At 46.6% G+C, this 26,190-nt stretch overlaps 1 protein-coding gene across 7 annotated transcripts in view; it reads right to left on the reverse strand.

Moving 5' to 3' along the window:
• Positions 1 to 550: 550 nt before the first annotated feature.
• Patj (PATJ crumbs cell polarity complex component) overlaps positions 551 to 26,190 on the reverse strand; it is a 307,480-nt gene continuing 281,840 nt past the window's right edge. For 5 of the 7 annotated variants that reach the window (XM_041651469.1, XM_041651470.1, XM_041651468.1 and 2 more), the window contains 3 exons: positions 11,136 to 11,230; positions 6,466 to 6,589; positions 551 to 2,104 (listed from right to left, as the gene is read on the reverse strand). In XM_041651469.1, coding sequence (XP_041507403.1) covers positions 1,958 to 2,104; positions 6,466 to 6,589; positions 11,136 to 11,230 — 366 coding nt within the window. In that variant the 3' untranslated portion in view covers positions 551 to 1,957. The remainder of the gene's footprint in view (positions 2,105 to 6,465; positions 6,590 to 11,135; positions 11,231 to 26,190) is intronic. The other 2 variants (XM_041651475.1, XM_041651471.1) reach the window with 1 other exon arrangement.

The raw sequence follows: 26,190 nt of genomic DNA on the forward strand, positions 1-26,190 counted from the left end.
GCACCCTGTGCTTGCAGTACCCACTGAAGTCAGAAGAGGGCGTTCTACCTACTGAACTACAGCCTCAGCCCAGACTGCAGACTGCAACAGGACACTGTGAAAGGCTGAGCTAAAGAACAAAAAATTAGATGCAGAGATTAATGTGTACACTGTAAACCATGTCTCTGCCTGTTCCTTAGCCAGCTGCCTTGGTTTAGAACCTTTAGAAATATCAATACATAAAAGCATTCTCTACTTTTGTTATTTTTTTTCCAGTTCATAACCTCTTTGGCTAACTCCAGTTAATGATATTAGTAGCAGACTTAAATGGCCAAAAAAAATAATAATAATATATGTGAGTTTAAGAAGACTGCGCTTGCAATCACTGCCTTCTCGGTGTACGGTAAGTTCTGACAGCAGCAAGCCTTTGGCACAGCAACTACTCACTAGCCCTGTGGAAAGAGACAGGGCCCTGCAGGACTTGGTGCATAAAGTATCACAATTACTTCATTAATAGACTTAGTAACATGCCCTAAAAGGATGACGAGTAAAGAAAGACACAACAACAATGCATTATTTCAAAATGTGTATTTAGAGTCATCCCATCAAAATGAAGCCGAATCACACTTTGAAAGCATCAATGCAGCTACCTTTATCTTTTAGGGTGCATTTTCCTCTGGGCTTCATTTGGTCTCTGCCACTTGAGGTGTTCTTACAAGCTTCATTTACACAGAGCACTGAGGCTGGGAGATGGGATCCTAACAAAACCACGAATCTTGGATACATCAGAAATTCTAAAAACCCTATGGAATCTCAAAAAACTTAATACCAGTCATGGAAAAGCATTGTCAACATAAAACTTAGGCACTCTGCACTTTGGAATAGCCACAAAAATATTACAGTAAGAATTAACGCTTTTGTGATTACATCTACTCAAAGGGAATCTCAGTTAAAATCCTCACTAATTAAATAACATTTTACATTAGGGCCCATGGAATCCTGTTGATTACTGAACAATGTGTAGCACTGGGTTATGGCTAAATGATGCTGAACTAGGCCATTGCTGACCTTGGGCTCACCCGTCAGGTGCTCTCCATTGTTTTCACTGAAAGATTCTGCAGAACTCAGTGACAAGCACCCCACCCTCCCCTAGTCCATTTCACTCTCCTAGCTGGGCTTCGGCTACAATTGCTTTCTGAGCTGCAGAGCTTCAGCCAATGGGAGTAGGAGACTGGGAAACTCAAGCTGAGCACACGGACCCCAGGTCATTTGCTCAGTTACTTTATGTTCAAGTGCAGCACAGAGCTGGGGCAAGCTGAGCGACTGTGCTGCTGGTGTGGAGGTAAGGGAAAGGCAAACCGAACTTGTCACTCACTCTGAACAAGGTGGAGGATACCCAGCCGGTGGTCTACAGCGGAGAGGGAGGGGTGACACCACTTGCTAAGATGCTCAGCACTCTGAATAAGCTTTCCAGCAATGTGACCCAGTGTGGCTGCGGGAGAAACTCAGGTACAAAGCCTTTCCAATGCTGGGTGGATTACAGAATCTGTGGAGGCTCCTCAGGATCAATGACTAACAATCCAGATCTAGCTAGAGACGGGGAGTTGACTGGGAGTCACACGGAAGAGACCGCAGTAATTCCCAGGGCAGGGCGTGAATAGTTCGGTGTGAGGAAGTTAATTACACTGCTAATGTTTTCTGCCTTATTTGAAGAGACAAATTAGCATAAGTAAATCACAAGTTAAGAAGACAAGCAAAACCTTTGTTTCCACTCATTAGAGGAAACCGCAGGAGCTGCAGTTAAGCCTCAGTGGGAATGCGGGATGTGGGTAGGAAGCAGAGGCGGCAGCTCCTGTTTCTGCAAACAGAATCAGAGCCAGTGACGATGCTGGGTTTTAGCTGAGGCAACTTTCCATGCCAACCGGAAGCCACAGAGCCTGTTGTATTCTCCTCTGTGTGTCAGGATCAGGACAAGCGCTCAGGGCAGAACAGTCAAGGCCACAGTCCCGCTCTGCTGCTTTAGAATGGCGACAGCTTGCTCATGAGTAACACCTTCCAGGGTCTCCCCATTGACAGCCAAGATCTGGTCACCTCGTTTTAATCGGCCGTCCTCTGCAGCTGCTCCCTATGAACAAGAAACATGACAAAATTACTAGAAATACTGCATGAACTTATTTTCAGTTATATATAAAATATAGAGTATACATGAAGCTCTAGTAAATTTCCTTCCATATATATAAATATTCTTTTTTTTTTGGGGGGGGGGTTCAAGACAGGACTTCTCTGTGTAACAGCTCTAGCTTTCCGGGAACTAGCTCTTATAGACCAGGCTGGCCTTGAACTCACTCACCTGCCTCTGCCTCCCAAGTGCTAGGATTAAAGGCATGTGTCACCACTGCCCGGTTGCAAATATTCTATAATCTGAGTAAAACATCCCAAATCCAAAATAGTGCTGTTCTGAAGACTTCAAATAAGACATGTTCAGTCTATTCTCATAATGTTCAAACTCATGTCGCAGACTGCCAGGGAAATTTTCTGAGTTGGCTTGTATCATCATCTTTACCTCCCTCCCTCTCTCTCCTTTCCTTCCTTTCTTCCCATCTTTTCTTTTTTTCTTTCTTTCTTCCTTCCTTTCCTTTTTCCCTCTCTTCCTCTTCCTCTCTTCAATTTCTTTCTTTCTTTCCATCCTTTCTTCTCTCTCTCTCTCTCTCTCTCTCTCTCTCTCTCTCTCTCTCAACAGGTTCTCACCATGTAACTCTGCAGTCTAGAACTTACTATGTTGCCCGGGCTGGCCCCAGAGTCACAGAGATCATCTGTCTCTACCTTATGAGAAGGCCTATTTTTTGTTGGCTGAGAGGATTAAGACCCCAGGTGGCTCTAACTTTAAAGTTTCTTTTTAAGACTTATTTTAAAAACTACGAGTCTGTGTGTGCAGGTGTGTGCACATGAGTGCAGGTGTCTGAGGGAGGCCAGAGTCGATGATTCTCCTGCAGCTGCAGCTCCAGGCAGTCATGAGCTGCTGATGGGGACATGGGTGTTGGGAGCCGAACTCCGCAAAATGAGCACACACTCTTAACTCTTGAGCCATCTTTCCAGCTCACGAATTTGGAGTTTTCAACCAAACATGCACCTGACTGGCAGCACTCTAAGTGACTCTCTCAATTTCTCCATGCTTCCAGCTCCTATAATGCAGACATGTCACACTTCTGGAGTGTCAAGAGTCACTTCGGGCTACATTAAATAATCTATCAGTCAAGGAAGAGAATTATTAAAAAGAAGTTTTGATCTCTAAACCTATGCCCATGTTTCGGAGCTTCAGAAGCCTGAGAAGGGAGACAGTATGAGGGGAGTGTCCTATGTGAAGGCAGCACGGGGCACATTAGAGTTCTGTGCCCTCCATGTGGGAGGAACAATGTCAGGGTAATCTGAGAAAAGCTTTTTTTTTGGGGGGGGGGGGAATCTCTCTCAGCTTTAGGCTTACTGATTTTTAATTTATTTTATAATTTGGATATTCTGGCCAAATTTAATGAGCAAAGTGAGAAAGACAAAAAGGTTAATGATCTCCAGTGCTACAGGACCAGAAATAATGGTTGGTGTTATTATTTGCAATGGAATACGCCCTCAGAATATCTGCACATTTAGTGTGTGTGCACATCTGTCACAGTGCACGTGTGGAGGCCAGAGGACAACTTTTGGGAGTCAGTCCTTTCTTACACCATGTGAGTTCTAGGATCAAACAAGCCAGCAAGCTTGCAGGCAGGCGCCTTTAGCAACTGAGCCATTTCGACAGCCCCAGAAATATTCTACCAAGATTGACTACACTAAGTGAGCTATGAGCCAAGCCTTAGAAAATGCTTTTCTTTCTTCTTTTAGATTCAGAAACTTTAAATTTTAGGTAGGTTTCACTTAAAAAAAAAAAAATCTCACCTTCCTGTCAGGCAGAGGTGGTGCATGCCTTTAATCCCAGCACTTGGGAGGCAGAGAGACAGGGGGATCTACAGAGCTAATTACTGGACAGTCAGGGCCACACAGCAACTCTGTCTCAAAAAGCAAAGCAAAACAAAACAAAACACATTTCTTTAAAAATATACCACAAACAAACAAAACCAAAAACCAAGCTAGGTATGGTGACTCATGCCTGCAATCAAGGTTGGAGTGGGGTGGGGGAGTGGGGAGAGGAAGAGTCTCAAGGTCATCCTTGGCTAGTGAGTTCAAGGCCAGTCTGAGCTACAAGACCTTCTGTCTCACAGGGAAACAACTCCCCCAACCAAAATGAAAGAAAGAAAATAACAGACAAGGATAGTCAACAGTCACGAAGCGCATGCTGTTCCTCTCACTTGGGTGCAGGATGCCTTTCCAAGGGCCATTCGTGAGGGCTTCCCACAGCACCTCAGCCCACTCACTGCTCCCACTGGTGACATCCCACTTCGATTCCATGATTGTTTCTTTCATTATTTTATTTCCTTGTTTTTATTTTTTGGATTTATTTAATTTTAGACAGTGTCTTACTCTGCAGGCAAAACTAGCTAGCTTCAAACTTGAAGCCTCCCTCCTAGGCCTCAGTCTTCCAAATGCTGAAATCACAGCGCCTACCACAACAGACTCTCAGGCTGGGTACCACTGTTACACTGGGGAGCTGCCTCCTCTGATTAGCTGCAGTTCATTAGATAAGTGAGTCCCATTTCTGCCTAGTGTGTCTCAGCCACACTCCACCACGAGGGACAGGTGGGTAAATCTGTGGCTGTCTAGAGTCATCCAAAAGCAAATACCCATTGATTCAAGAGCCCAGATAGTAGTTAAGAGCTGGGCAAGTAACAGCAAGCTTGTGTTAATTAGCAAAATTTTCTAGGAAGATACAGGGTCTACCTTTACTTCTATAAAAACCTCTTCTGCTGGGCGGTGGTGGTACACACCTTTAATTCCAGCATTTAGAAGGCAGAGGTGGACCTGATCTCTGTGAGTTGAGGCCAGTCTGGTCTGCAGAGTAAGTTCCAGGACAGCCAGGGCTGTCACAAAGAGAAACACTGTCTTGAAAAACAAAACAAAAACCCAAATAAATAAATATTAAAAATATTTTTTTAATTCTATGAGAATTTCATACAATATATTTTCATCAAGAACCTATATTTTTTAGGACTATAATTCAACAGAAAGTCACTGGATCAACTAATAAATAATGATTGTAGTTTTAAAAGTGAATGAAAAACTGGTAAGAAGCCAGGTGTGGTGGCATGTGCCTGAAGGCCTACTCAGCAGGTAGGACCAGGAGGATCAAGAGCTCGGCCACAGCATGAGTGAACAAAAGCTAAATTCATAAATAGCAGGTGGAAGAAACACTTGGGATGTTTATCCTAAGTACTTTTCACGGGTCTTCAGAATTTACAATAAAGTTAAATGCCAATCTATAACTCACAGTGAAATTAAAAATGACTATTCTAGAAGCCACATAGAAGCCACAGGAGTGGTGGACACTGATCACCTAGGGCTTGCTGGGAGTAGTGTGGGGCTGTTGTCATTTGCTGTTTTGTTTTCTTTATTTAAGACAGGTTCTAAAGCATAGCCCAGGCTACCTTGAGTGTACAGTGATGCTCCTGTACCAGCCTCTAGAGAGCTGGGATGACAGGCCTGTGCCTATACCTCTTTTGGAAATAGTTAATTCCCGAATCACTATGAGTCAGTATTAGACCGATTTATCAAACACCTGGCAGAGAAACGTAAGCTGACAATTTCCAAGTGACCTGAGAGCTTCTACCGTGTGTGTGTGTGTGTGTGTGTGTGTGTGTGTGCATGTAGTTGTGTGGGCTTGCCTTCCATGTCTTTTGTGGATGCTAGAGGCTAGTGTTTGGCATCTTCCTCTATCATTATCTTTAATTATTTCCACTTTTATTTTTGGAGATGGCGTCTCTCACACCTGGAGCTCACCAATTCAGCTACCCCGTCTCTGGCCTGCAGTGCTACCTTCTGTGGGTGTTGGCCATCTCAGCTCAGGTCTTCCTGCTTACAAAGCAGGTCCTTTACCCACTAATTCAGCTCCATGGCCCATGATATTCTTTCCCCACTCTCCCTGGCTGTCCTAGAACTTGATCTGTAGACCAGGTTGACATTGAACTCACAGAGATCCACTTGTCTCTGCCTCCTGAATGTGAGTGTTGTGATCAAAGGTGTGCACTGCCAACACCAAGACCCTGATTTTGAATCCCTTTCAGCCTAGAATAACACATTCAAAGTCACCCACCAGTGCGGGTGCTGCTGAAAATGCTCCTACAATCTGTGAGTGCCAGCTTCCTCACTGAAGTACACAGAGAGAGAGGACTGCTTCTTGAGATCCCATTGTTGTGACACTTCCTCCCCTGGCAGGGCTTTCCTATGAGACCTAAATGAAATACCACCGTCCCCACACAAGCACAACCCACAGCAAACCAGTACAAAGCACTTAAAAGTCTCACTAGCTTTGATTTTAAGAGAACAGTAAAAGGAGAAAAATACCTTTGGAAATATAGTCTTGACATAAATTGGCAGGTCTCCGTGTGGACTTCCATAACCCCCTACAATACTAAGCCCCAATCCTGCAGAGCCTTTCTCCAAAGTAATAATCTTAGGTGCAGGTGTTCTGAAAGCACAACACATGCTGTTTAATTCAAGAGCAGACACTGAGAGGGAGTTCATTTTAATGGAAGCGCACAGATTGGAGAGGGACTTCCACACTGCAAAGCTACGAATGCCATTTTATCAAATCAGACTCTCAGGAAGCAATCTGGAAACATTGTACATTTTTCATGCTACATCAGCTCATCACCAATGTGCTTGTGGTTTAGGGCTTTCTGATTAAAACAGTCACTACAGCGGTGACACACCTTTCCCTATGCTTGGTTCCTTTCTTCTCCTTTTTTATGTGGGCTGAGTTGGCCTTGAACATCTCAGCCTCTTGCCTTTGCCCTCTAAGTTCCGAGATTCTGGGCATCAGCTATTATATCCATCTCTGTGCTTAGTTATTGTTATGTCACTTGCTTTGTTTTATTCAGATGGGATCTTGTTGCGTAGCCTAGGCTTTTCTGTATGGGGTGTGTGTGTGTGGTACTGGGGATAATACCAATGGCCTTACGCCTGCTGGTCCTAGGAGCTGTATGTACCACTGGGCTACATTCCTAGCCCATTTTTATTTTATTTTTGAGATAGAGTTATGCTAAGTTAAGAAAGGTCAACATGCAGCTCAGACTGGCCTTGAGATCACGATGCTCCTGCCTCAGCCTCTTGAGCAGCTCAAATTCTAGGCATGTACAACAAGGTTTGGCTCAATTCTTTTTTTGGGGGGAGGGGGGTTCAAGACAGGGTTTCTCTGTGTAACTGTTCTAACTGTCCTGGAACTCGTTCTGTAGGCCAGGCTGTCCTTGAACTCACAGAGATCCATCTGCCTCTGCCTCCCAAGTGCTGGTATTAAATCCGTGTGCTACCACCACCCGGCTGTTTGACCTAATTTTTAATGTGTTATATATAATATATAATATATATACTTTAATGTGCTTGTGTACATGTGCATGCCAAAGTCAGAGGACAACTTTTTTTTTTTTTTTTTTTTTTGGTTTTTTCGAGACAGGGTTTCTCTGTGGTTTTGGAGCCTGTCCTGGAACTAGCTCTTGTAGACCAGGCTGGTCTCGAACTCACAGAGATCCGCCTGCCTCTGCCTCCCGAGTGCTGGGATTAAAGGCGTGCGCCACCACCGCCCGGCTCAGAGGACAACTTTTAGGGCTCACTTCTGTATTCTACCAGATGGGTTCTGGGGATTGAACTCAGGATGCTAGTATTGACAGTCAGTGCCTTTACCCATTGAATCATCTCACCTAATCCCCTCCCCCCGTTTTTTTTAGTGTGCTTTGAACTGTAGTTCAGGTTAATCTGGAACTCACTCTGTAGCCCAGACTAGCCTTGCCCTCACAGTAATCAATATTCCTTCCTCAGCCTCCTGAGTGCTGGGATCACAGGAGTGAGCCACTGTCACACCCAGATAAGCTTTTAACCTTATCTTAGTCAAAAACTGAGAACTACCCTGATTTAAAATCTGACCTATTCTGTTTAAAGAAGGTGTTGTGCGGACCGACCGCACAGTCAGCAATACACAGGTCAGGCCAGGGTGTTGGAAGCCTGCAGTCCCCAGGTGAGCCCCTAACCAGCAGTGGCAGGCTAACAACTCTTGGGAACCGATGCTCCTTTCCTATCCAAATGCCCCTAGCACTCCCTCTAGCATGGGAAGACCCTTTTCCAAGCCCATCTCGAGTAGGGTGTTCTCCTGCACCCTTCAGGAGAACTGGCTCAGTCTTTCTGTCCTTTGTCCCTATTCCACACTATTGTAATTAGCACATCTTTTCCTCTCCCCAGCTACCTGTCCCTTCTATCTTAGCTATCCATGTGTTCTCTACAAACTCACGCTCATGGCTGTATAAACAGGATCACCCGTGTGGAGCAAGATGGGTTTGACACTCTGTTCCAAATGCGTGACGGAGGCTGCCGTCAGTGTGGAAGTCTCTCTCTCAGGCAGCACTACAAAGTTTAGATCACCTATGTGTGCTCAAGCTCTCTAATCTCCACTTACCCGAGGAGTCCAACTCCTTCTCCCTAGAACTAGTTTTCTTTTGATACAGGGTCTCGTGTAGCCAGTGCTGGCCTTGAGCTGGCTATGTAGCCAAGGGTGACTCTTTTGTTTCCACCTCCCAACAGCTGGGATTAGAGGCTTGGAACACTAGGCTTGGTTTTACATGGTGCTGGGAATCAAACCAAAAGCTTTATGCATGCTAGGCAAGTGCCATACCAACTGAGCTACATCTCGGCCCTTCTTCCCACACTATGTTATTTAAAGGTTAAAAACCCCCCAAAATTCTGGGGTCCTCATCTCTATCATCTGATTTGTGGTGACAGGGTCTTTTTCTTTTCCGTTTGAGACAGAGCTGTGCCACACAGCCCTGGCTGGCCTTGAACTCACAGTTATCCTGCTGCTTCTGCTTCTCAGGTGCTGGGATGTACACCACCTTTCCTACCTGGCTCAAGGAGGTACACACTCCGTGCTAGCAGCATGCCTTGCTTCGTGGCAGCATGCATGGCTGAGAGGCAGTCACCTGTTCCAAACTTAGCCACTCACAGATCAGAAAACCGTGAAGAGGTATGTGACCTTTGATTATGTTCTTCTGATTAAACCTTCCCTGAAACTTTGCCTAACAAATTGAGGTGCTCAGGTTATTGTGTTAGAGCTAGTCTCAGGGACCTGCATACGTGGGCCCATTTGCAATCTGGAGCATGTGTCATGGATTACGTCAATTTATCTCATAACACCTTAATATTTCTTCTTTGAAAATTATTTGTATTGTTTATAATTATGTAATGTGGTGTGTGTGTGTCCATGTGAATGCAGATACCTGTGGAGTCCAGAAGAGGGTGTTGGATTCTCTAGAGTTGGAGTTACAGGTGGCTGCAAACTGCCTGACATGGCTCTTGGGAACTGAACTCAGGTTCTCTTGAAAAATAGTATGTGCTTTTAACCTCTGAGCTACATTCTTAACTGTCTTAACATTTCTTCCCTCCCCCTCTTCTCTCGATTTTTTTTAAATTTTATTTTTGGTTTTTTTTTTTTTTTTTTTTTTTTTTTTTTTGGTTTTTTCGAGACAGGGTTTCTCTGTAGCTTTGGAGCCTGTCCTGGAACTAGCTCTGTAGACCAGGCTGGTCTCGAACTCACAGAGATCCGCCTGCCTCTGCCTCCCGAGTGCTGGGATTAAAGGCGTGCGCCACCACCGCCCGGCTCTATTTTTGGTTTTTCAAGAGGGTTTCTCTGTAGCTTTGGAGCCCGTCCTGGAACTAGCTTTTGTAGACCAGGCTGTCCTTGAACTTACAGAGACCTGAATGCCTCTGCCTCCCAAGTGCTGAGATTAAAGGTGTGTGCCGCCACCACCTGGCATGCCTTTCTTTCTTAAAGCTATGCTCTCTCTCTTTCTCTCCCTCTCTCTCTTCTGTGGCTCTGGCTGTCCTGGTACTCATTATGTAGACCAGGCTGGCCTTGAACTCACAGAGTGATTATAAGTGTGGGTTACCACGTTCAGTTTTGTGTGGTACTGAGAACTTAACCCATGGCATTGTAAATGCTAGCTAGGCACCCTACATACTGAGAGATACAGCCCTCATTTCTCCACCCTGACTTTGTTTTAAAGAGCTGTTGTAGCTTGAAATGCTGTTTTCGTATTTTGTCAGATTTGATGGCATGCAGAATGAGGAAAAAGTATAACCAACTTAATATTCTTTCTTTAATAGACACACCCCAACGTGTCAATTAGGTTGATAAACTATGACCCCCTGAATAAAGCTCCTTGTATTTGGCTGTGATCATGAGATCCTGAAAGGAATTATCAACTAATAGCATTCACCGAGCACACACTTGACCAGGTGCTGATGGTGCCGAGGAACAGCTTCAGGCAGCAGTGCTCAAAGTGCAGCTGTTCTCCGCCTGTCTGGTCGGATAACCCTAGGGAGCCTGCTAAGACCAGGCGCCCAGATCTGCTGGGAACCATGTCCTCAGAGACTCCACAAATCGTGTCTTGGAGTGTGTGTGCAGGCGCCTACATAGGCAGGTGGAGTTCAGGGGAGGATAGCTTGTGAGATTTGGTTCTCGCAAGCTTTGGACCCGGAGACTGAACTCCATCATCAGACTTGGTGGCAAGTGCCTTTATCTGAAGAGCCATCTCACTGGCCTTCTGTTCTTATTCTTAGAACATTTCAGCTATAGAAACACTGCTTTAATGAATAACCTTGCAATGACCAGCTGTCACGACACATGCCAGCCAAAGGGACAACAATATTTCACCTCAGAACAAGGTTTTAGCTTAGCGAGTTAAGGAAATGTGGCTCCTTGCATCTTAGAGCAGAGCAGACCTAGGATATAAGCCTGTAGTTTTTTAGGACAGAGAGCACAGGCTTCTGTCAAAGCAAAGAGAAGCGGCTTGAGCGCAGGCCCAGCCATGGTCTCTGAAGGATCCTTGTGTGAAACGGAGAGCCCTGCACCTTGTCAGACCTCATCTAGGTCAGGAGAACACAGCATGCATGTTCCTCTGTCTTGAGATCACATGCACGTTAGAACCTGACGCTCAGGAGCTTGGCCCACTTTGCACTGGAATACTTACTCCGTGTCTTCTGGATGGCGGTCAGCAGTCGGAGAGCCTGCAGACATGATTTCAAGTTGAGTCGCTATGGCGCTTATATTGGTATCTGCCACAACCTGGGGAAGAGGGATGACAAGGAATTTTACTGTAAATTACAAGAATGTTGGAGAAACTATGGTTGCATTCCAATCCTCATTCGACTTAGATATGGCGCTGGACAGAAGAGACCATTCATTTTCTCTTTCCCTCACTCCCCTTTCTCTTCCTCTTTCCCCATGGTTCTCCCTTTCTTCTCCTCCATGTCCCAACAGAGAGGTGAATTCTCAGCCTTCCTGCTGCAACTCCCCAGGGCTGGGATTTCAGTGTGCACCTTCATGTTGGGCTGGAGGATTCGAGTCCCTAGTCCTTGTCGGACTCCCAGTGATCCCTGCCTCCCCAAACCATTCTTTATTCTTTTGTGGACTGGGACGGAACCCAGAGCCTCCTTGGTGAGTACGTGTCCCCAGGCACTCCTTTTAAAAACTTCAATAGACAGGAATAGGCCGGGTCTTCCTAAACTGCACAGGCTGTCTGTGGCCGGTCCTTCCTCAGCCCCCAACAGTGGCTAGTGCCGCTAGGCCCAGCTCCAGTTTCTACACTTTCACCTTTCTGACCATGCCTTCCTCTTTCCCAGACATTTTTTTTTTTTCCAAGACAGGGCTTCTCTGTAGCTTTGGAGCCTGTTCTGGAACTTGCTCTTGTAGACCAGGCTGGCCTTGAATTCACAGAGATTCACCTGCCTGTCTCTGGAGTGCTGGGATTAAAGGCATGTGCCACCACCGCCCGGCCTCTTTCCCAGACTCCTGTGCAGCAAGACGGGATCAGCTCCTGAGTTCCTATCTTTTACAACTATAAAGCCTCATGCTAAATTTAAATACCACCTGGTGATGATAATCCCCAAATCTCTGTCCCCAGTTCTACCACACTTAAGTTCAAATCTACAAGATGGGTCCCACACTGAACTCCCCAGTGTGGCGTCCATGAGGAACCCATAGCTAACATATCTCCAGTGCTCTGCCCCACAGCCTGGGTTCCTGCAGCTTTCTGTATCCCAGGTGACCATGACCTGTTCTCGTAGTTTCATGACCATCTTGGTACCATACTTGACTTCTCTGTCTCAAAGCCCAGTCCTCTTAGATGCTGAAGGCTGAGCCACAGAGTCATCTTGTGTGTGGTGCAGTCTCACTGGCTGCCCGACCACACTCTTCTGAAGCAGCTAGAACTATTTTAACATGGAGTATATGACTCCAGACTCTGCCCGAAGTCATTTGCAGAGAACCAGATGCTGCAGGGTCACGAGTTGGAGTCCTTTCAATGACCTTCAAGGTGTCCTGCCCTGTGGTAGCTCTCCTAACATTCCCCCGTCGTCAGCATACTGATCTCACTGTCCTTCCTGCTGCCCCACCCCAGAACAGAACCCAGGGATCTGGAGGGCTGACTGCACAGGTCCTGAGAGTTTTCAGGCAAGAGAGAGAGAGAGAAAGAGAGAGAGAGAGAGAGAGAGAGAGAGAGAGAGAGAGAGAGAGAGAGAGCGCTTGCGCTTGATTTGATGCAGTTTCAGAACAGACCAACAGAGGGCACACACGCCTCACTTGTGAGACAGCTGCACTGCCAGTAAAGCAGAGGAAAGGCGACAGGCCAGGGGAGGGCTGGGAACGCAGGGGAATTATCCCAGACAGGGGAAGACAGTTAAACGCAAGTGCTGCGAGTCTGAGCAATACAGTCATGGGAAGAACGATGACTAAATGGGGAGATGCTTAGGATAAAATTATACGGGGGAAAGGTCAGCTAAGCCTCTCCTTTTCCAGTAGCAGGCCTTGCTGTCGTCACAGCCCGCGCAGAGCCCCAGAGGACACTGCTGGTTCCTAAGGCAACTGTCTTCACAAACACTTCGTTCCAGCTTCCAGCCGGAGCCTCCCTGACCCACATGCTCCTGACTTTCCTGCCCTGCCAGGGTCTGCTTTCTGATATCTTTCGGCTCACCTCCTTACTCCATCACGGGCCCAGGTGGCTTCAGGCTCAGACACAGCACGGCACACACATTCCCTGGCTTAAATCCCAACAGTGTCCTCTGCCCAGCCACTGACTTGAGATTTCCATTTGACATCTCTCAGCTTATCAAAATGAAAAGAACCACAAATTTGGGTTGAGGATGTAGCTCAGTGGTAGAGCGCATGCCTAGCAAGTGTGGGGCCCTAGGCTCTGTTCTTAGAGCAGGTGCCAACACCAACCAGGTGGCTCCACCCTACTTCCTCTCCAAACTCTTGACCCCCAAACCCACCCCTGTTCAGTTAACTTTTCCTTCCATTTTTCTCTTCTTAGAAAGTGACATCTCCAGCTCTCCCATTATGAACCAATGAGGCACACACTGAAAACTTGCCATGGCTGCTGCCTGTGTATCTGAGACACACGCTGAGGTGCTATCCGTGAAGGGGCCCAGACTGCCTCCCTTGGTCCCTCCTGCCATTGAATGGGTGGCTATCCACCAGAATTCCAACCCTTCTTCAATCTGTTCATTGCTCACTTGTCTTTTAATCTCTATTACACTCCCCAGGTAACATCCCAGATATTCAGTGGTACTCCACTGCTTCAGACCTTCCAGCACTTTCCCTCTGCTCTTAGGATACAATTCTAAGCCCCTCCCCCACCTCCTAATCCCATTTCTCTCCTATACTCCTCTAAATCTTCTAGAGTTTTCTCTCTAGGAATCTCTACACAAATCAGTTTAAATAGCAGAAGTCCTGCTCCTCCTGTGACCTCCTCTAGTCACCCCCATTTAGGTTAATTCTTCCTGCTTTTCTTCTGTTTTCAACCTATTTCTCAGGAACTGGGATAGTGCAAGTGGCCATGGTTTGGGTCAGTGTGTGTGGCCATGGGTTGTTCAATGTGTGTAGCCTTGGGTTGGTTAGGACAGTGTGAGTGACCATGGTTTGGGTCAGTGTGTGTGGCCGTGGGTTGGGACAGTGTGAGTGGCCGTGGGTTGGGACAGTGTGAGTGGCTGTGGGTTAGGACAGTGTGAGTGGCCGTGGGTTAGGACAGTGTGTGTGGCCGTGGGTTGGGACAGTGTGAGTGGCCGTGGGTTGGGACAGTGTGTGTGGCTGTGGGTTAGGACAGTGTGAGTGGCCGTGGGTTGGGACAGTGCGTGTGGCTGTGGGTTAGGACAGTGTGAGTGGCCGTGGGTTGGGACAGTGTGAGTGGCCGTGGGTTGGGACAGTGTGAGTGGCCGTGGGTTGGGACAGTGTGAGTGGCCGTGGGTTGTTCAGTGCGTGTGGCTGTGGGTTGCCTCCCATCTCATCTCTGGCTCCATGAACAGCAGGTTGGTGCCCAGCATCTTAACTCCGCTGAGAAAGAACATGAGAGAATGAGCATGTCTGATGCCTTCTCAAGGGGCAGGGAGACTGAGGAAGTAAGTGGAGAGAGGTTTCCAGTCCCTTAAGGAGAGAGAAAATGTAACAAGTAGGCAGGCCCCATTCCACAGAAATGGAGTAATGACAGAGGGCTTAAAGGAGGCCCAGGCCCTGAGTTGGCTAACAAGATTTTGAGTTTTGCTTTTTTTAAAAAAAATGACATTTTTAATTCAATGAGTATTGATGCTTTGCCTGATGTGTGTCTGTGTAAAGGCATTGGGTCCCCTGGAACTGGAGTCACAGGGAGTTATGAGTTGCCATGTGGATGTTGGGAGTTGAACCGTGGTCCTCTGGAAGAGCAGCCACAGCTATTACTAACTGCTGAGCCATCTCTCCAGCGCCCACTTTTCTTTATATTTGTTTATTGTGTGTGTGTGTGTGTTAGGTGTAGAAAGAACCTGCACATGCCATCGTGAGTGGGTGGAGGTCGGAGGACAACCTGCGGGAGCCAGCTCTCTCTTTTCTCCATGTGGATTCCCAGGTTTGAACTCAGGTTGTTAGATCTGGAAGCAAGTGCCTGCACCTGCTGACCCATCTCACCAGCCCTCCACTATGTTTATGACTCCATCTTGTTTCTTTTCCTTTCTTGTGAGTTCCGAGTCTTTCTTACTTAAGTGACTCTGGACCTCAGGAACAACAGGCTTGACTGTTGGCACCAACATAGCTCTGCATGGTCAATCCTGAGAAGAGTGCCCAAGAAAATGACCAACCAGAGGACGTCCAGACCAAGACAACCTGGAGTCCTCCCGCGGGAACTCCAAGGCCCCGGGCTCCTCTTTCTCTTCTGTGACCAGGACTGCTGTGGGCAGCTGGGGTTAGGTCCCGGTGTGGCCACCCTGCCTGTTTAGTGGTCCTTTCCTGGCCTTGCCACGCTCTCAACCCATCAGTTTCTGATTTGGCAGGGAGAGGAGGTAAGGCAGGGTCTCCTATGTAGTCTAGGCTTGCCTGGAACTCATAATCCTCCTGCCTCAGCCTCCTGAGTGCTGGAGTATAGACTGGGTGTGAGCCACTAGGCTCAGGCTTTGTGGGGAAAGTAGCTGAGCCTAGTCTATCGGGGCTCCCGTTCCTGACTCTGCTAGAACTGAACGCTTATGGAACAAAATGGCATACTCAGAACAAGGGCTCTCATGAGAACCAGCATCTAAAAAAGCTCAGAATGGTCACCGCAGGAAGCGCGGATGGCACTGTCATGTGTCTATCGGACGGAGCCAGGCCAGAAAGCCTTGAGAACATTGCCGGTTTCTTCCTTATTTTCTTATTTTCTCTTTTGAAACAGGGTCTTACTATGTTGCCCTGGCTAGCCTAGAATTAACTACACAGACCAGGATCGCCTTGAATGCACAGAGACCAACCTGCCTCTGCCTCCCACAAGCTGATGTCACAGGCATGCACTACCATTTACCACTCCCCCCTTTTTCTCCTTTGAGACTTTGCAGCCCAAGCTAACCTGAAATTCACAACTGTCCAGCCTCAGCTTTCTGGAGTGCTGGAATTACAGGCAGGAGTCACCACTGTGTCTGCTGAGACTCTTTAATCAGATGTTGGGAAGCAATCATCCGGCGTGAGGGAAGAAGGAGCTAAAGAATTTACTTTCCAGACATAGCTGTGTCCCCAGTTACAGCCCAGTTACACTCATCATAAAGTTTTACCGTCTAGCTGGAAAATATAAAATCCTGCAGTTTTCTCCCCACAACCAGCTCTAAAATTAAAAGGCTTCTTAGCCACCAGTAAATCCTAGGGAGTCACCCCGAACTCTCGCGCTCATCTTGTGCGAGTGGAACCCTCAGGCCAGTGGTGACTATGAAGGAAGCCTGGTCTCTTGTGAGGAGACTAGCACAGCAAATCTGCCACCTGCAGGAAGACTTTCCAGCTCTAAGACGTTTGTAGCCAGAACATTTGCCTTGAGAGCTGATTGACAAGTAACTTGATAGGCAGTGGCTAAACCTACCCTGGGGCCTGGCCTGGGAATGGGGAGGAGCTACTCTCCAAGGGTTAGGTCAGTGGCTTACAAGTTCAACACTGAGGTGTGACCTAGGTGTCCTGCTCAGCCTTGCCTCTGAACACCAGGGACTGGGAACTATGGTCTGAGGTAAGCCTGGGGTCCTTTGCGGAAGCAGGGGGAAGACCATCAGACTGACAGGAAACATACTTTATTTCTCTCTATCAAGAGAATCTTAGACCTGTTTTTAGTTTCACTGGGTTCTGAGAACAGAGACGGGACTGGGGGAAACAAGGGAAAGGAGTGGTCCTGCCTGCAGGAAGTCATGCCATAGGTGCCTGTGAGGGCAACATGTCACAGGATGCTCAAAGTGGAGAGGGCATGACACAAGGTCCCTTAATGGGACCGTGGGTATCACGGTCTCTGCAATTTCGGGTGTTCTAACCTCTGCCTCCCTGGTCTGGAGAGGCAGAAATGAAGGTAGTCTAAAGAGACACCTGTGTCTCTCCCTGTCACACCACTGAAACAAAGGACTCCAGCACAATAGGAATGTCCTTGGGAATCTTACACTGCGAGAAGGAAAAGGTGCCAGCTAGCGGGAGAACTGTGTTCAGGAAAGAGACACCACACAGTTCTGACACCCTACAGGATGAGACGAAAGCCCGGACAATGAAGGTCCGTGGTGGGGGTGCTGCACCGACCAGGACTGCTTAGATGAGCGCCTCTCTAACTTCAGGACCCAAAGACGGACTGTGTGCATGGTCACTGGATCTCTTTGTCACGCTTCCCAGTGTGGACACATTCCTGCTTCCCACTTAATATGGCTCTTTTAATTGGGTTATTGAGGACGGCTTGGGGCACAGGTGTAACTTCTAGGTTCGGTAACAATTCTACCCTAGGATCTATGGTCTAGTCTTCTGCCTTATGTGGGCTGGCACCCTTTCCCCTCTTTCCCCAGGGGAAAAGGACCATTGGGAAATACAGTTGATGTCATCCTGCTTGACCACAGCCCTTCTAAACACTAACCTGGTCAAAAACAGGTACGCCCTTTAAATCTGCTCCTCTGGATTGAAGTGTGTTGTAGGTGCACAGGCGGTCAAGAGTAGGCGCAGGCTTCTCGGGTGACTAATACGATCATTTAGCAGAGCTGTCTTACTTATCAAGTGGTTGCATCCTTCCAGGTTTTCACCAGCCCTCCAATGGAAATCTGCACCCCGTCCAGGTGTAGCTATTATTAAACACTTAGTAATTACAGGCCTGAGGCATTGCAGCCCAGGGGCCTGAATCAAGACTCCCATCTTCTCCAAGGAGAAAGAGGTCAAGAAGAGAAATATGTGACCTGCCCACCCAAAACTACCAACAGGAAAGAAGAGGTGGAGAGACCTATCCTTCCAAGGAGAGGAGACCCATTCAGAGAAGGCACGGAGAAGAACAGCAGCCATGGAAGCGGAAAAGACCCACCCACTGAAGGAAGCGGGACCAGAGACCTGTCCCCCCACAGAGACCTGGGAGGCTACCCACAGGAAGGAAGCGGAGGGGAAGATGCCACCACCCAAGGAAGGAGAGCAGCAGGACAGGGAGGCTATCGAGGAACCTCCATTCCCTAGGTTCCCCGTGTGGTTGGAAGATGAGCCAATCACGGTGTTTCCCCCTCCCACTGCTCTTCCCTGTCAGCCGGTGTTCCCTCCCCCCACCGCACTCACACCGCTCTCCTTCTTTCCCCCTCCGACTGCTCTTTTGGGTCAGTCTGTGTTCCCCCCTCCCACCGCACTCACGGCTCATTCTGCGTTCCCCCCTCCAAAAGCCCTGTTCCTTCACTGCGGTTCCCCCTCCAATGGAGTTTCTCTTTCAACTTGTAATTCCTTCAGTTCCTTTGTCAGTGTTCACCTCTCCAGCCATTCTCCTTGAGGAGGGGTTAGTTCATCAGACACACTGGCTTGTGCTGCAGCGACGGGGGCAGACTTACAAGTAAAGCCGCGTGCAACTACAGCATTATGTTCGGCAGTTGGTCACTCTATGTTTAAATAAACTTTCTAGTTGAGTCATTTGTGTATGGTTTTACTGCATGGACCACAAGATGGGTAGTTCTCCTTTAAAAACAGGTTTATGGCCCCGGGCGATGGTGGTACAGGCCTTTAATCTCAGCACTCCAGAGCAGGAGGATCTCTGGGAGTTAGAGGCCAACCTGGTTTACAAAGTGAGTTCCAGGATAGGAATGGCTACACAGGAAAAACCCTGTCTTGAAAAAACAAAAACCAAACCAAATGAAAACAACAACAAAAAGTTTGGGAATTAGGTCTTGCAGAACTGAGAAGTCAAAACAGTTCCTGGGAACATGGGCTGTTATAAGGCATAAGGGTCGTGCCTTTCCTGAGCATCGATCCTGCAAGGGGACACCATTAGTCCTTAGATCCGTCAGGGCCAGATATTTTTGGTCTAAGATGTAAAACTCAGCATCCATACCCAACCTGCATTCAGGATCCAAAGGTAGAGATGTAGAGAGCACACACAGTGGGCATCCTAGGGTCAACAAAAGTCAGCACTAGCCTTGGTATAACCGGAAGTAGCAGCAAGTGTTTATCTAGAACTCACTGACATGACTTTTTTGACATACTAATTTTTAGGCTTCCTAAAAAAATAAAATTCTAAGGGTTTAAAGTGTAGGACATGAGAGAGGCAAACTGGCTGCTGGACACAGGGCCCTCTAGTAGCCCCAGTGTCACCTGGGATACTATGAAGATTTCTCCGATTGTTTTTGAAATTTTATTTTTCTAGTACTAGTAATTAAAACCAGGGCCCTGTGGCTCATGTTTGCTAGGCAGGAATTTCAAGCTGCACCTAGGCCAGTCTCTATGATATCAAAAGGCATTTTGTCCATCTCAGACCTCACACCTCAGATATTATAATGGAGTGAGACCATCCAACACTGTCCCCATGCCCCATTTAGTCCTTAGCAGCTCTGTGAGGGGAGGGCGGTGATGTGTGCGGCAGAGGAAAGCTGCAGGACTTCGGGAGGCACGGGCTCACTGGGCACTCTGCCTACACGGCCCACAGCTCTTTGTCTTTGTCTTCTTCTTCTTCAGGAACCCCAATGTCACTTATCCCTCGGCCCCTGCACAGCGCTCCCTGAAGAGCTTTACCACCATCTGATGTGCAGGGCACACCCTGTATCAAGTAATCCAGGAGCTCTGGGACACTGGAAAATAGTGGCTTGACTGGGCAGTCAGGTTAAGAATTCGCAAGTCAGTGGCTTATGCCTGTATTCCTGAAATTTGAAAAAAATGAAATTGATGCCCCGGCAATGCTGAAGCATGCATGGACAGCCCATATATAGTGGTTCTGTTGAACTTGTCCATATTGGGTTTCAATGGTCTAAGTTGATGAGGACGACTGACCAGGTCTCTTCCTCAGGAGTGCACTAGATCTCATTACATATGGTTGTGAGCCACCACGTGGTTGCTGGGATTTGGACTTAGAGCCTTTGGAAGAGCAGACAGTGCTCTTAACTGCTGAGCCATCTCTCCAGCCCCTGCCTTTATTCCTAGCACTTGGAAAAATGACACAGGATTGCTATGGGTTCAAGACCAGCCTGGGATATCTGCTGAGTTTTAAGTTAGCCTGAACTACAGAGTAAAACCTTGTCTCAACTCTCTCAAAATAAATAAATAGATAGATAGCAAGCAAAGTATTCACAAACCATTCCTTTAACCACACTCACATGTCTTGGCTGCTTGCTCGGTACTCTAGAAGAAATCTGCCAAATTCCTGGCCTTGGGTGAGCTTACTCTGCACTAAAGTAACAACTGCACCCCTCATCCACACACTCACTCTCCCCTCTCCCTTCCACCCACTTTCCCTCCCAATCTAGGATTTTTCACGTGCTGCGCCCTCATACCCAAGTTCATGTCCTTCAACTTGATCAGCCCACCTAGCAACCCATTCAATGTGAGCAACATCTCTTAGGTAGCCCTAGGTGGCCTTAAATTTGTAATCTTCCTGCATGTACCTCTCTGGTGATGAAATTTATCATCCATTAAAATCTATTCTTGACTTATTTATTGTGTAGGCGTCATATATGCTATGGTGTGTGTATGGAGGCTGAGGACAACCTGTGGGAGTCAGTTCTCTCCTTCCACCATGTGTGTCCTGAAAACCAAACTCAGCTCAGCAGGTTTGGCAGCAACTGTCTTTATCCCATGAGCCATCTTGCAAGCCCAAAATTTATCAGCTTGGTGATGGCTACTGACTTTATGTTCCAACGGGTGAAAATTAAATATGTCAGATTATTTTGCTTAACATATATATGTTCATATATTTATGTACCTAAATGTATGCATATATGGCTATGTAGCAGTTTTTAGGATCAAACCTAGGGCCTTGCCCATGTTAGTCAAGGACTCTACACACTTCTTCCTTCCCTTTCTTCTTTCCTTCCCTTTCTGCCCCCCCTCCCCCTCCTTCTCTGCTTCTGCCTCCTGAGTGTTGGTTAAAGGTGCACACTACCCCATGCTCTGCTCTGTTCTTCTCTTCTCCCGGTCTTCATCTTCATCGTCTTCTGTTTTAGGGCTTGTTACATAGCTCTAACTACCTTCAGACTCAAATTCCTGTTTTAGCTCTCAAGTTCTAGGATTCTAGGAATGCTGGGCATTTTATGCCTTTAACACATACTCTGTAGTTCTAATATTTTCTAGTACCTTTAAGGCCAGGCAGGCATGGCCAGCTCATGTCTTTAATCCCAACACTCAGGAGGTAAAGTAGGCAGAGGCTAGCTAGGGCTACATAGTGAGATCCTATCTTAAAAGACTGAAACAAAACCAAAACCAAACAAAAATAAAACAAAACAAAAAACAAACAACAAAAAGAAACAAATAAAAAACAAAGCCCAATCAATTAAAATCTTTCCCCCATGTATGTTACTTGATTTTAAAAGCCCGAATTGGGCCAAGCATGGTTACACAGGCCTTTAATCTCAGGAGGCAGAAGCAGAAGGATCGCTGTGAGTTCAAGGCCAGGACTACATAGACCAGGCCATATCCCCTGCCCCAAAACCGTCAAAATCAGGCTCAGTGGATAAAGGTGCTTGCCACCAAGTCTGATTCCTTGGATCTACATAGTGGAAAGAGAAAACTGACTGCTACAAGCTGTCCTCTGACCACCACACATGCACATACAGACATACAAAGTAAATACATGATGTAATAAAGTCAGAATCACCCACTAGCACTTAGTGAGAGCCTCCACCCTCTGCTCTGATTACTCTCACCTCTTTAGCACTTGCTTTCAGTATTTGCTTCCATATTCCTCTCAATTTTACTTCTATTTGTTGATTTAACCAAACTAGTCAGTTGGCATTTTGAAATAAGGTAGATAGACTATGTAGCCTAGGTTGGCCTTGAACTCACTCCGATAGCCCAGGTTTTTTAGCCCTGGTTTGTGATGCCTGCCTCAGCCTCCTGAACATGCCACCACTCCTGGCTGACAAGCTTTAAAATATCTGATCATACCCTTGTGTGGACGACAAAGCCTTAGCTCATCTGATCCTTCCGCTCAAGTGTCATGGCCACGCACAAGCTTCCCCTTTCCTGCACCAGGGTCTTTGGCTATAATTGTTTAATAGTGTAACAGAAGGCTCAGGCTGCCCCTGCTGAAAGCAGGAACTTAATGAGGGCCTGTAGCAGTGGAGAGGAGCCGTGGCAGGCTTGTCATCTCAACTTCCTGTTCTACAGCCTCCTTTGCTACCTTCAACTTTGGGTCAGATTCCTGTTCAACTCTGTACAGCAGACATGTTAATCATTTAAGGATGTTCCTCTTGCAGCCTCCCCTTTCAAGGCTGAAGGCACCAGATAAGAATAGCAAAGGTATTTTCAAGATTTGCAGGGGACATCATAATCAACACATCACCGGCCACCAGTCTTTACAACTTCCTATTCCAGAGTGGCGCCTATAAGTCTGTAGTCTTTGCTCTAAATCTGAAGTTATCCTAACAAACTCCATCTTACCCTTCTGATTTCTTTCTTTGTGTCATTCTCTCCCTGGATTCCAGGATCCTAAGTCTAATAGACGAACATCCTGTGAAGCAGATCCAAACTGCCCCTAGCAGTGGTGACTTCCTTGTCCAGATAAGACTGTATGGCCAGTCCTAGGACAATGATCAACCAGAACGACCCGACCATGACTGAGCTATGCAACCCCCCTTGAGTTTTGTCTTGTACCCTCCACGGGTGGCGGGGGTGGGGTAACCTCCAGTGTGGCCAGACTAAAAACAAGTTCCCTCCTAGCATTCACCATCACTTCTCTCTTCTCAACAAGTGGAGGCCCCAGAACCAGGTTTCCTTGTCTTAGATCATTAGAGTTTGAGGGTAGCCTGAGCTATATGACAAGAACTTGTCCTATAACCACAACAATAACAAAATGAAAGTAAAACAGTCCTGAAAGTCATACTTAAAATGCTAATATTTTTTCAAGATGCCGTTTTTCTGTGTGTAGCCCTGTCTGTCCTGGAACTTGCTCTGGAAACCAGGGTGGCCTCGAACTCACAGAGATCCACTTTCCTCTGCCTCCCAAGTGCTGGAATTCGCCTGGCTCTAAATGTTATTCTTACTGAGCCCACTACTTCCTATGCTTTAACACTTCCTTGATTGTGGTGTGAATTTATTCTCCAGAGTACATAGTTAGCACAGTTTTTTTTTTTTTATTAGATCAGCTTTACATTTTCTAATTCACCTCAAACTTCCAGAATAGTTACATAAATTGGATACTCAGTCACTCTTTTTCACTTTTTAAATTTTATTATTATTATTATTATTATTATTATTATTTTACTGTGTGTAAATCAGAAGACAACACTGGTGAGTGTTCTCTCCTTCCACTATGGGACCAGGGATGGAACTCATGTCGTCAGGCTTGCGTTGCAAGTGCTGAACCCACGGAGCCGCCTCTGTCTGTTTTCCTCTTTAGTTCAGAAGTCTTTTTCTCCATGTGCTGTTCCAAGACTGCTTGCTCTCTGTGCCACTGCCAGACTGCAATGTGTCCAGCACTTCGGTGTCTGCTGTCTTACTTTGTTCATTTGTTGGAGTACACCTTAGAGTAATTCTCTCAGAAGACTGGTTTCAAAAAAGCCAGTGCCATTCAAATGCCTTGTTCTTTTATAGCTAGCAAGTACTTTTCTCTTAAACAGTGTAAAGTCTAGGTAGGCATTATTCTTTTATTATTTAATATGTGCACTGATTAATATTTTTTCTTCTCTCTCAGCTCTGTGTTTCTGTTTACACCATCTACTTGTTGGACATTAGATTTCCTGGCTTGCTCTCCCTTCACTCATGGATTCACTGTGGACTGAACCCAGGACAAGCACTCTCCAGCTGAGTCATGACTCCAACTTGCTCATCTACCACTGGGGTCTCTCAGGTCAGTCTATAAGACCTGAAGAATGCCCATGAAGAGCGACCCAAAGAACTATTTTATTTACAATCTCTTAATTATTGTCTCTTGGAGTTAAACACTTTCTTCTGATCTCCAAACTTGTTCCTAGGCTCTGTGATCTGTCTCTTCCATTTTGATTCATTTACCCAACCATTGTTTACTATGTGCAATATGTCAGGCAATGGTGTTAACACCGAGAAGCTCAAGTGGCTTTTAAGTCTGTCCTCATTTCCAACACTGAGCATGTGTGGCACACTTCCTGGGCTAAGAGGCTGCTCGGCAGCCCCACACCAGTGTCCCTAAAAGCACAATGCCATCAAGGTCACATTATCCTGAACAAAAGAGAGTAAGGCAGTAAGATCAGAAGTTCAAGACTAGTCTTAGCTAAATAGTGAGGCCAGTCCAGGTTATCCGTTTAACTAATGCTGCCTCGGCCCACCCGTCTACCACAGCCGTCTCTACAAGTTCTGATCACGATAGGAATGCCTGACATGCTCCCCTACTTCCTCTGATGTCCTCAAAGAAAGGCAGAAAATTATTATTTTTTTTCTAGTAGACTGACAAAATCGCTCAGTGGTTAAGAGTGCTTGTTGCTCTTGAGGAGAATCCGAGTTTGTTTGCCATCATTTACATCAGGAGGCTCACAACTGCACGTATCTCCAGCTCCACGGAATCCGATGCCCACGTCTAGCCTTCATGGCACTTGCACACATGTGGCATTTACTCACACTGACACAAAGACAAAGACACAAGTGCACACACACACTTATACATAAAAAAAGAGAAATCTTAAAAGGAAAAAAAACCCTCTTTTTTTCTAGCAGAGAGTATGGATTAAAAATAGTTTCATAGTCATTTCATATGCCAAAAAACCAAGCAGGACAAATTCTCGAATTACAAGAAACAAATAAAACTAGGAACATTTAAAAACACTTCCAAAAGCCTCGTCAACCTCAGTTGCTCAGTCTGGAGCTGTCAATAAGCACCCACCAGCCTTCAGAGGTAGGGACATCCACTCCTTCTTATACTCAGAGATATCAAGCTTCCGGAAGGGTTAGCTGCCTCTCGGTTCTCCACTCTGCAGTCTGCTAATCCAGGATGTAATGTTTCCTGAGCCAACAGCCCTTGCTGATGGCATTGCATAAGAAACCCGCTGTAGCTCTTTTCATGGGCTGCAGAGATGACTCAGTCCGTAAACAGCTTGCCTCTCGGGCATGAAGACCTGAGTTGACTCTCTGGCATCCACAAGTAGGGTGTGTGCATATCATCCCCACGCTGGAGAGGTGGAGACAGGCTGGGGCTTGCTGAAGGTGGAATCTGACTAAGGAACAACCTTTGGCCTGCAGACATGCTTGCACAAACCATACACGCACATGTCTTTTTTCCATATCACCAGGCACAATTACCTGGCCTTGTCTACTTTTCTGCCAATGGCCTATCTGATAAGGAAAATAATTGTCTAGTGATGAGTCAGCTGCCATACAATTATGTTGCACATTGTTTTAATTCAAATACATATCATGTGACTGGAAGGCACTTGAGAGGGGACCTCGCTAAGCTGCGTGTCTACTACATCTGCAGTCACGCAAGCTCCAGATTTAGTGTGAACACCTCAACTGTGAACTCCTCCAGACGGTCCACTGATGTGTTCAGAGCACAGAGGAGAAAATGAAAGTAGCAAGTAGCACGATTTGTATGAGAGAAACCTCGAAATACAGTGTCACTTTTAAAACACAGAAAATGGGGGGAAAAAAGGACCTCTTTCACTAACAGGCTCTTAACAGCAAGTAAGCCATGGTGACACAGTGCACAATCCTGTAATCCCTGCACTGTGGAGGCTCAAGCAGAAGGATCCCAGAACAGCCAGGGATACACTGAGAGACCTTGTCTGAAACAAAACCCAATCAAACAAAAGCAGCTCCCTGTCAGAGTGGGCAGAAACAGTCTCTATTCTCCCACAGCGTTCATCTGAAATCACTTAAAAGTATATTTGCCACTTTATAAAAACATTTAAATACAATTTTAAAAAATTCAATTTTTCTCATTTTATTTATATGGTGGGCATTTTGTCTGTGTGTATGTCTGTATACCAAGTGCATGCAATGTCAAAGGAGGCCAGAAAAGGGCATCAGATGCCCCAGGAACTAGAGTTACAGAGGGCAGTGAACAACCATGTGGGTGCTGGGAATCAAATCCAGCTCCTTTGGAAGAGCAGCCAATGCTCTTAACTGCGGAGCCATCTCCCCAGGCCATTTATAATAAATATGGT

Source organism: Microtus oregoni, unplaced genomic scaffold, assembly GCF_018167655.1.
Source record: "Microtus oregoni isolate MIOR12 unplaced genomic scaffold, Mior012 000005F_ref0000423, whole genome shotgun sequence".
Classification (NCBI taxonomy): domain Eukaryota; kingdom Metazoa; phylum Chordata; class Mammalia; order Rodentia; family Cricetidae; genus Microtus; species Microtus oregoni.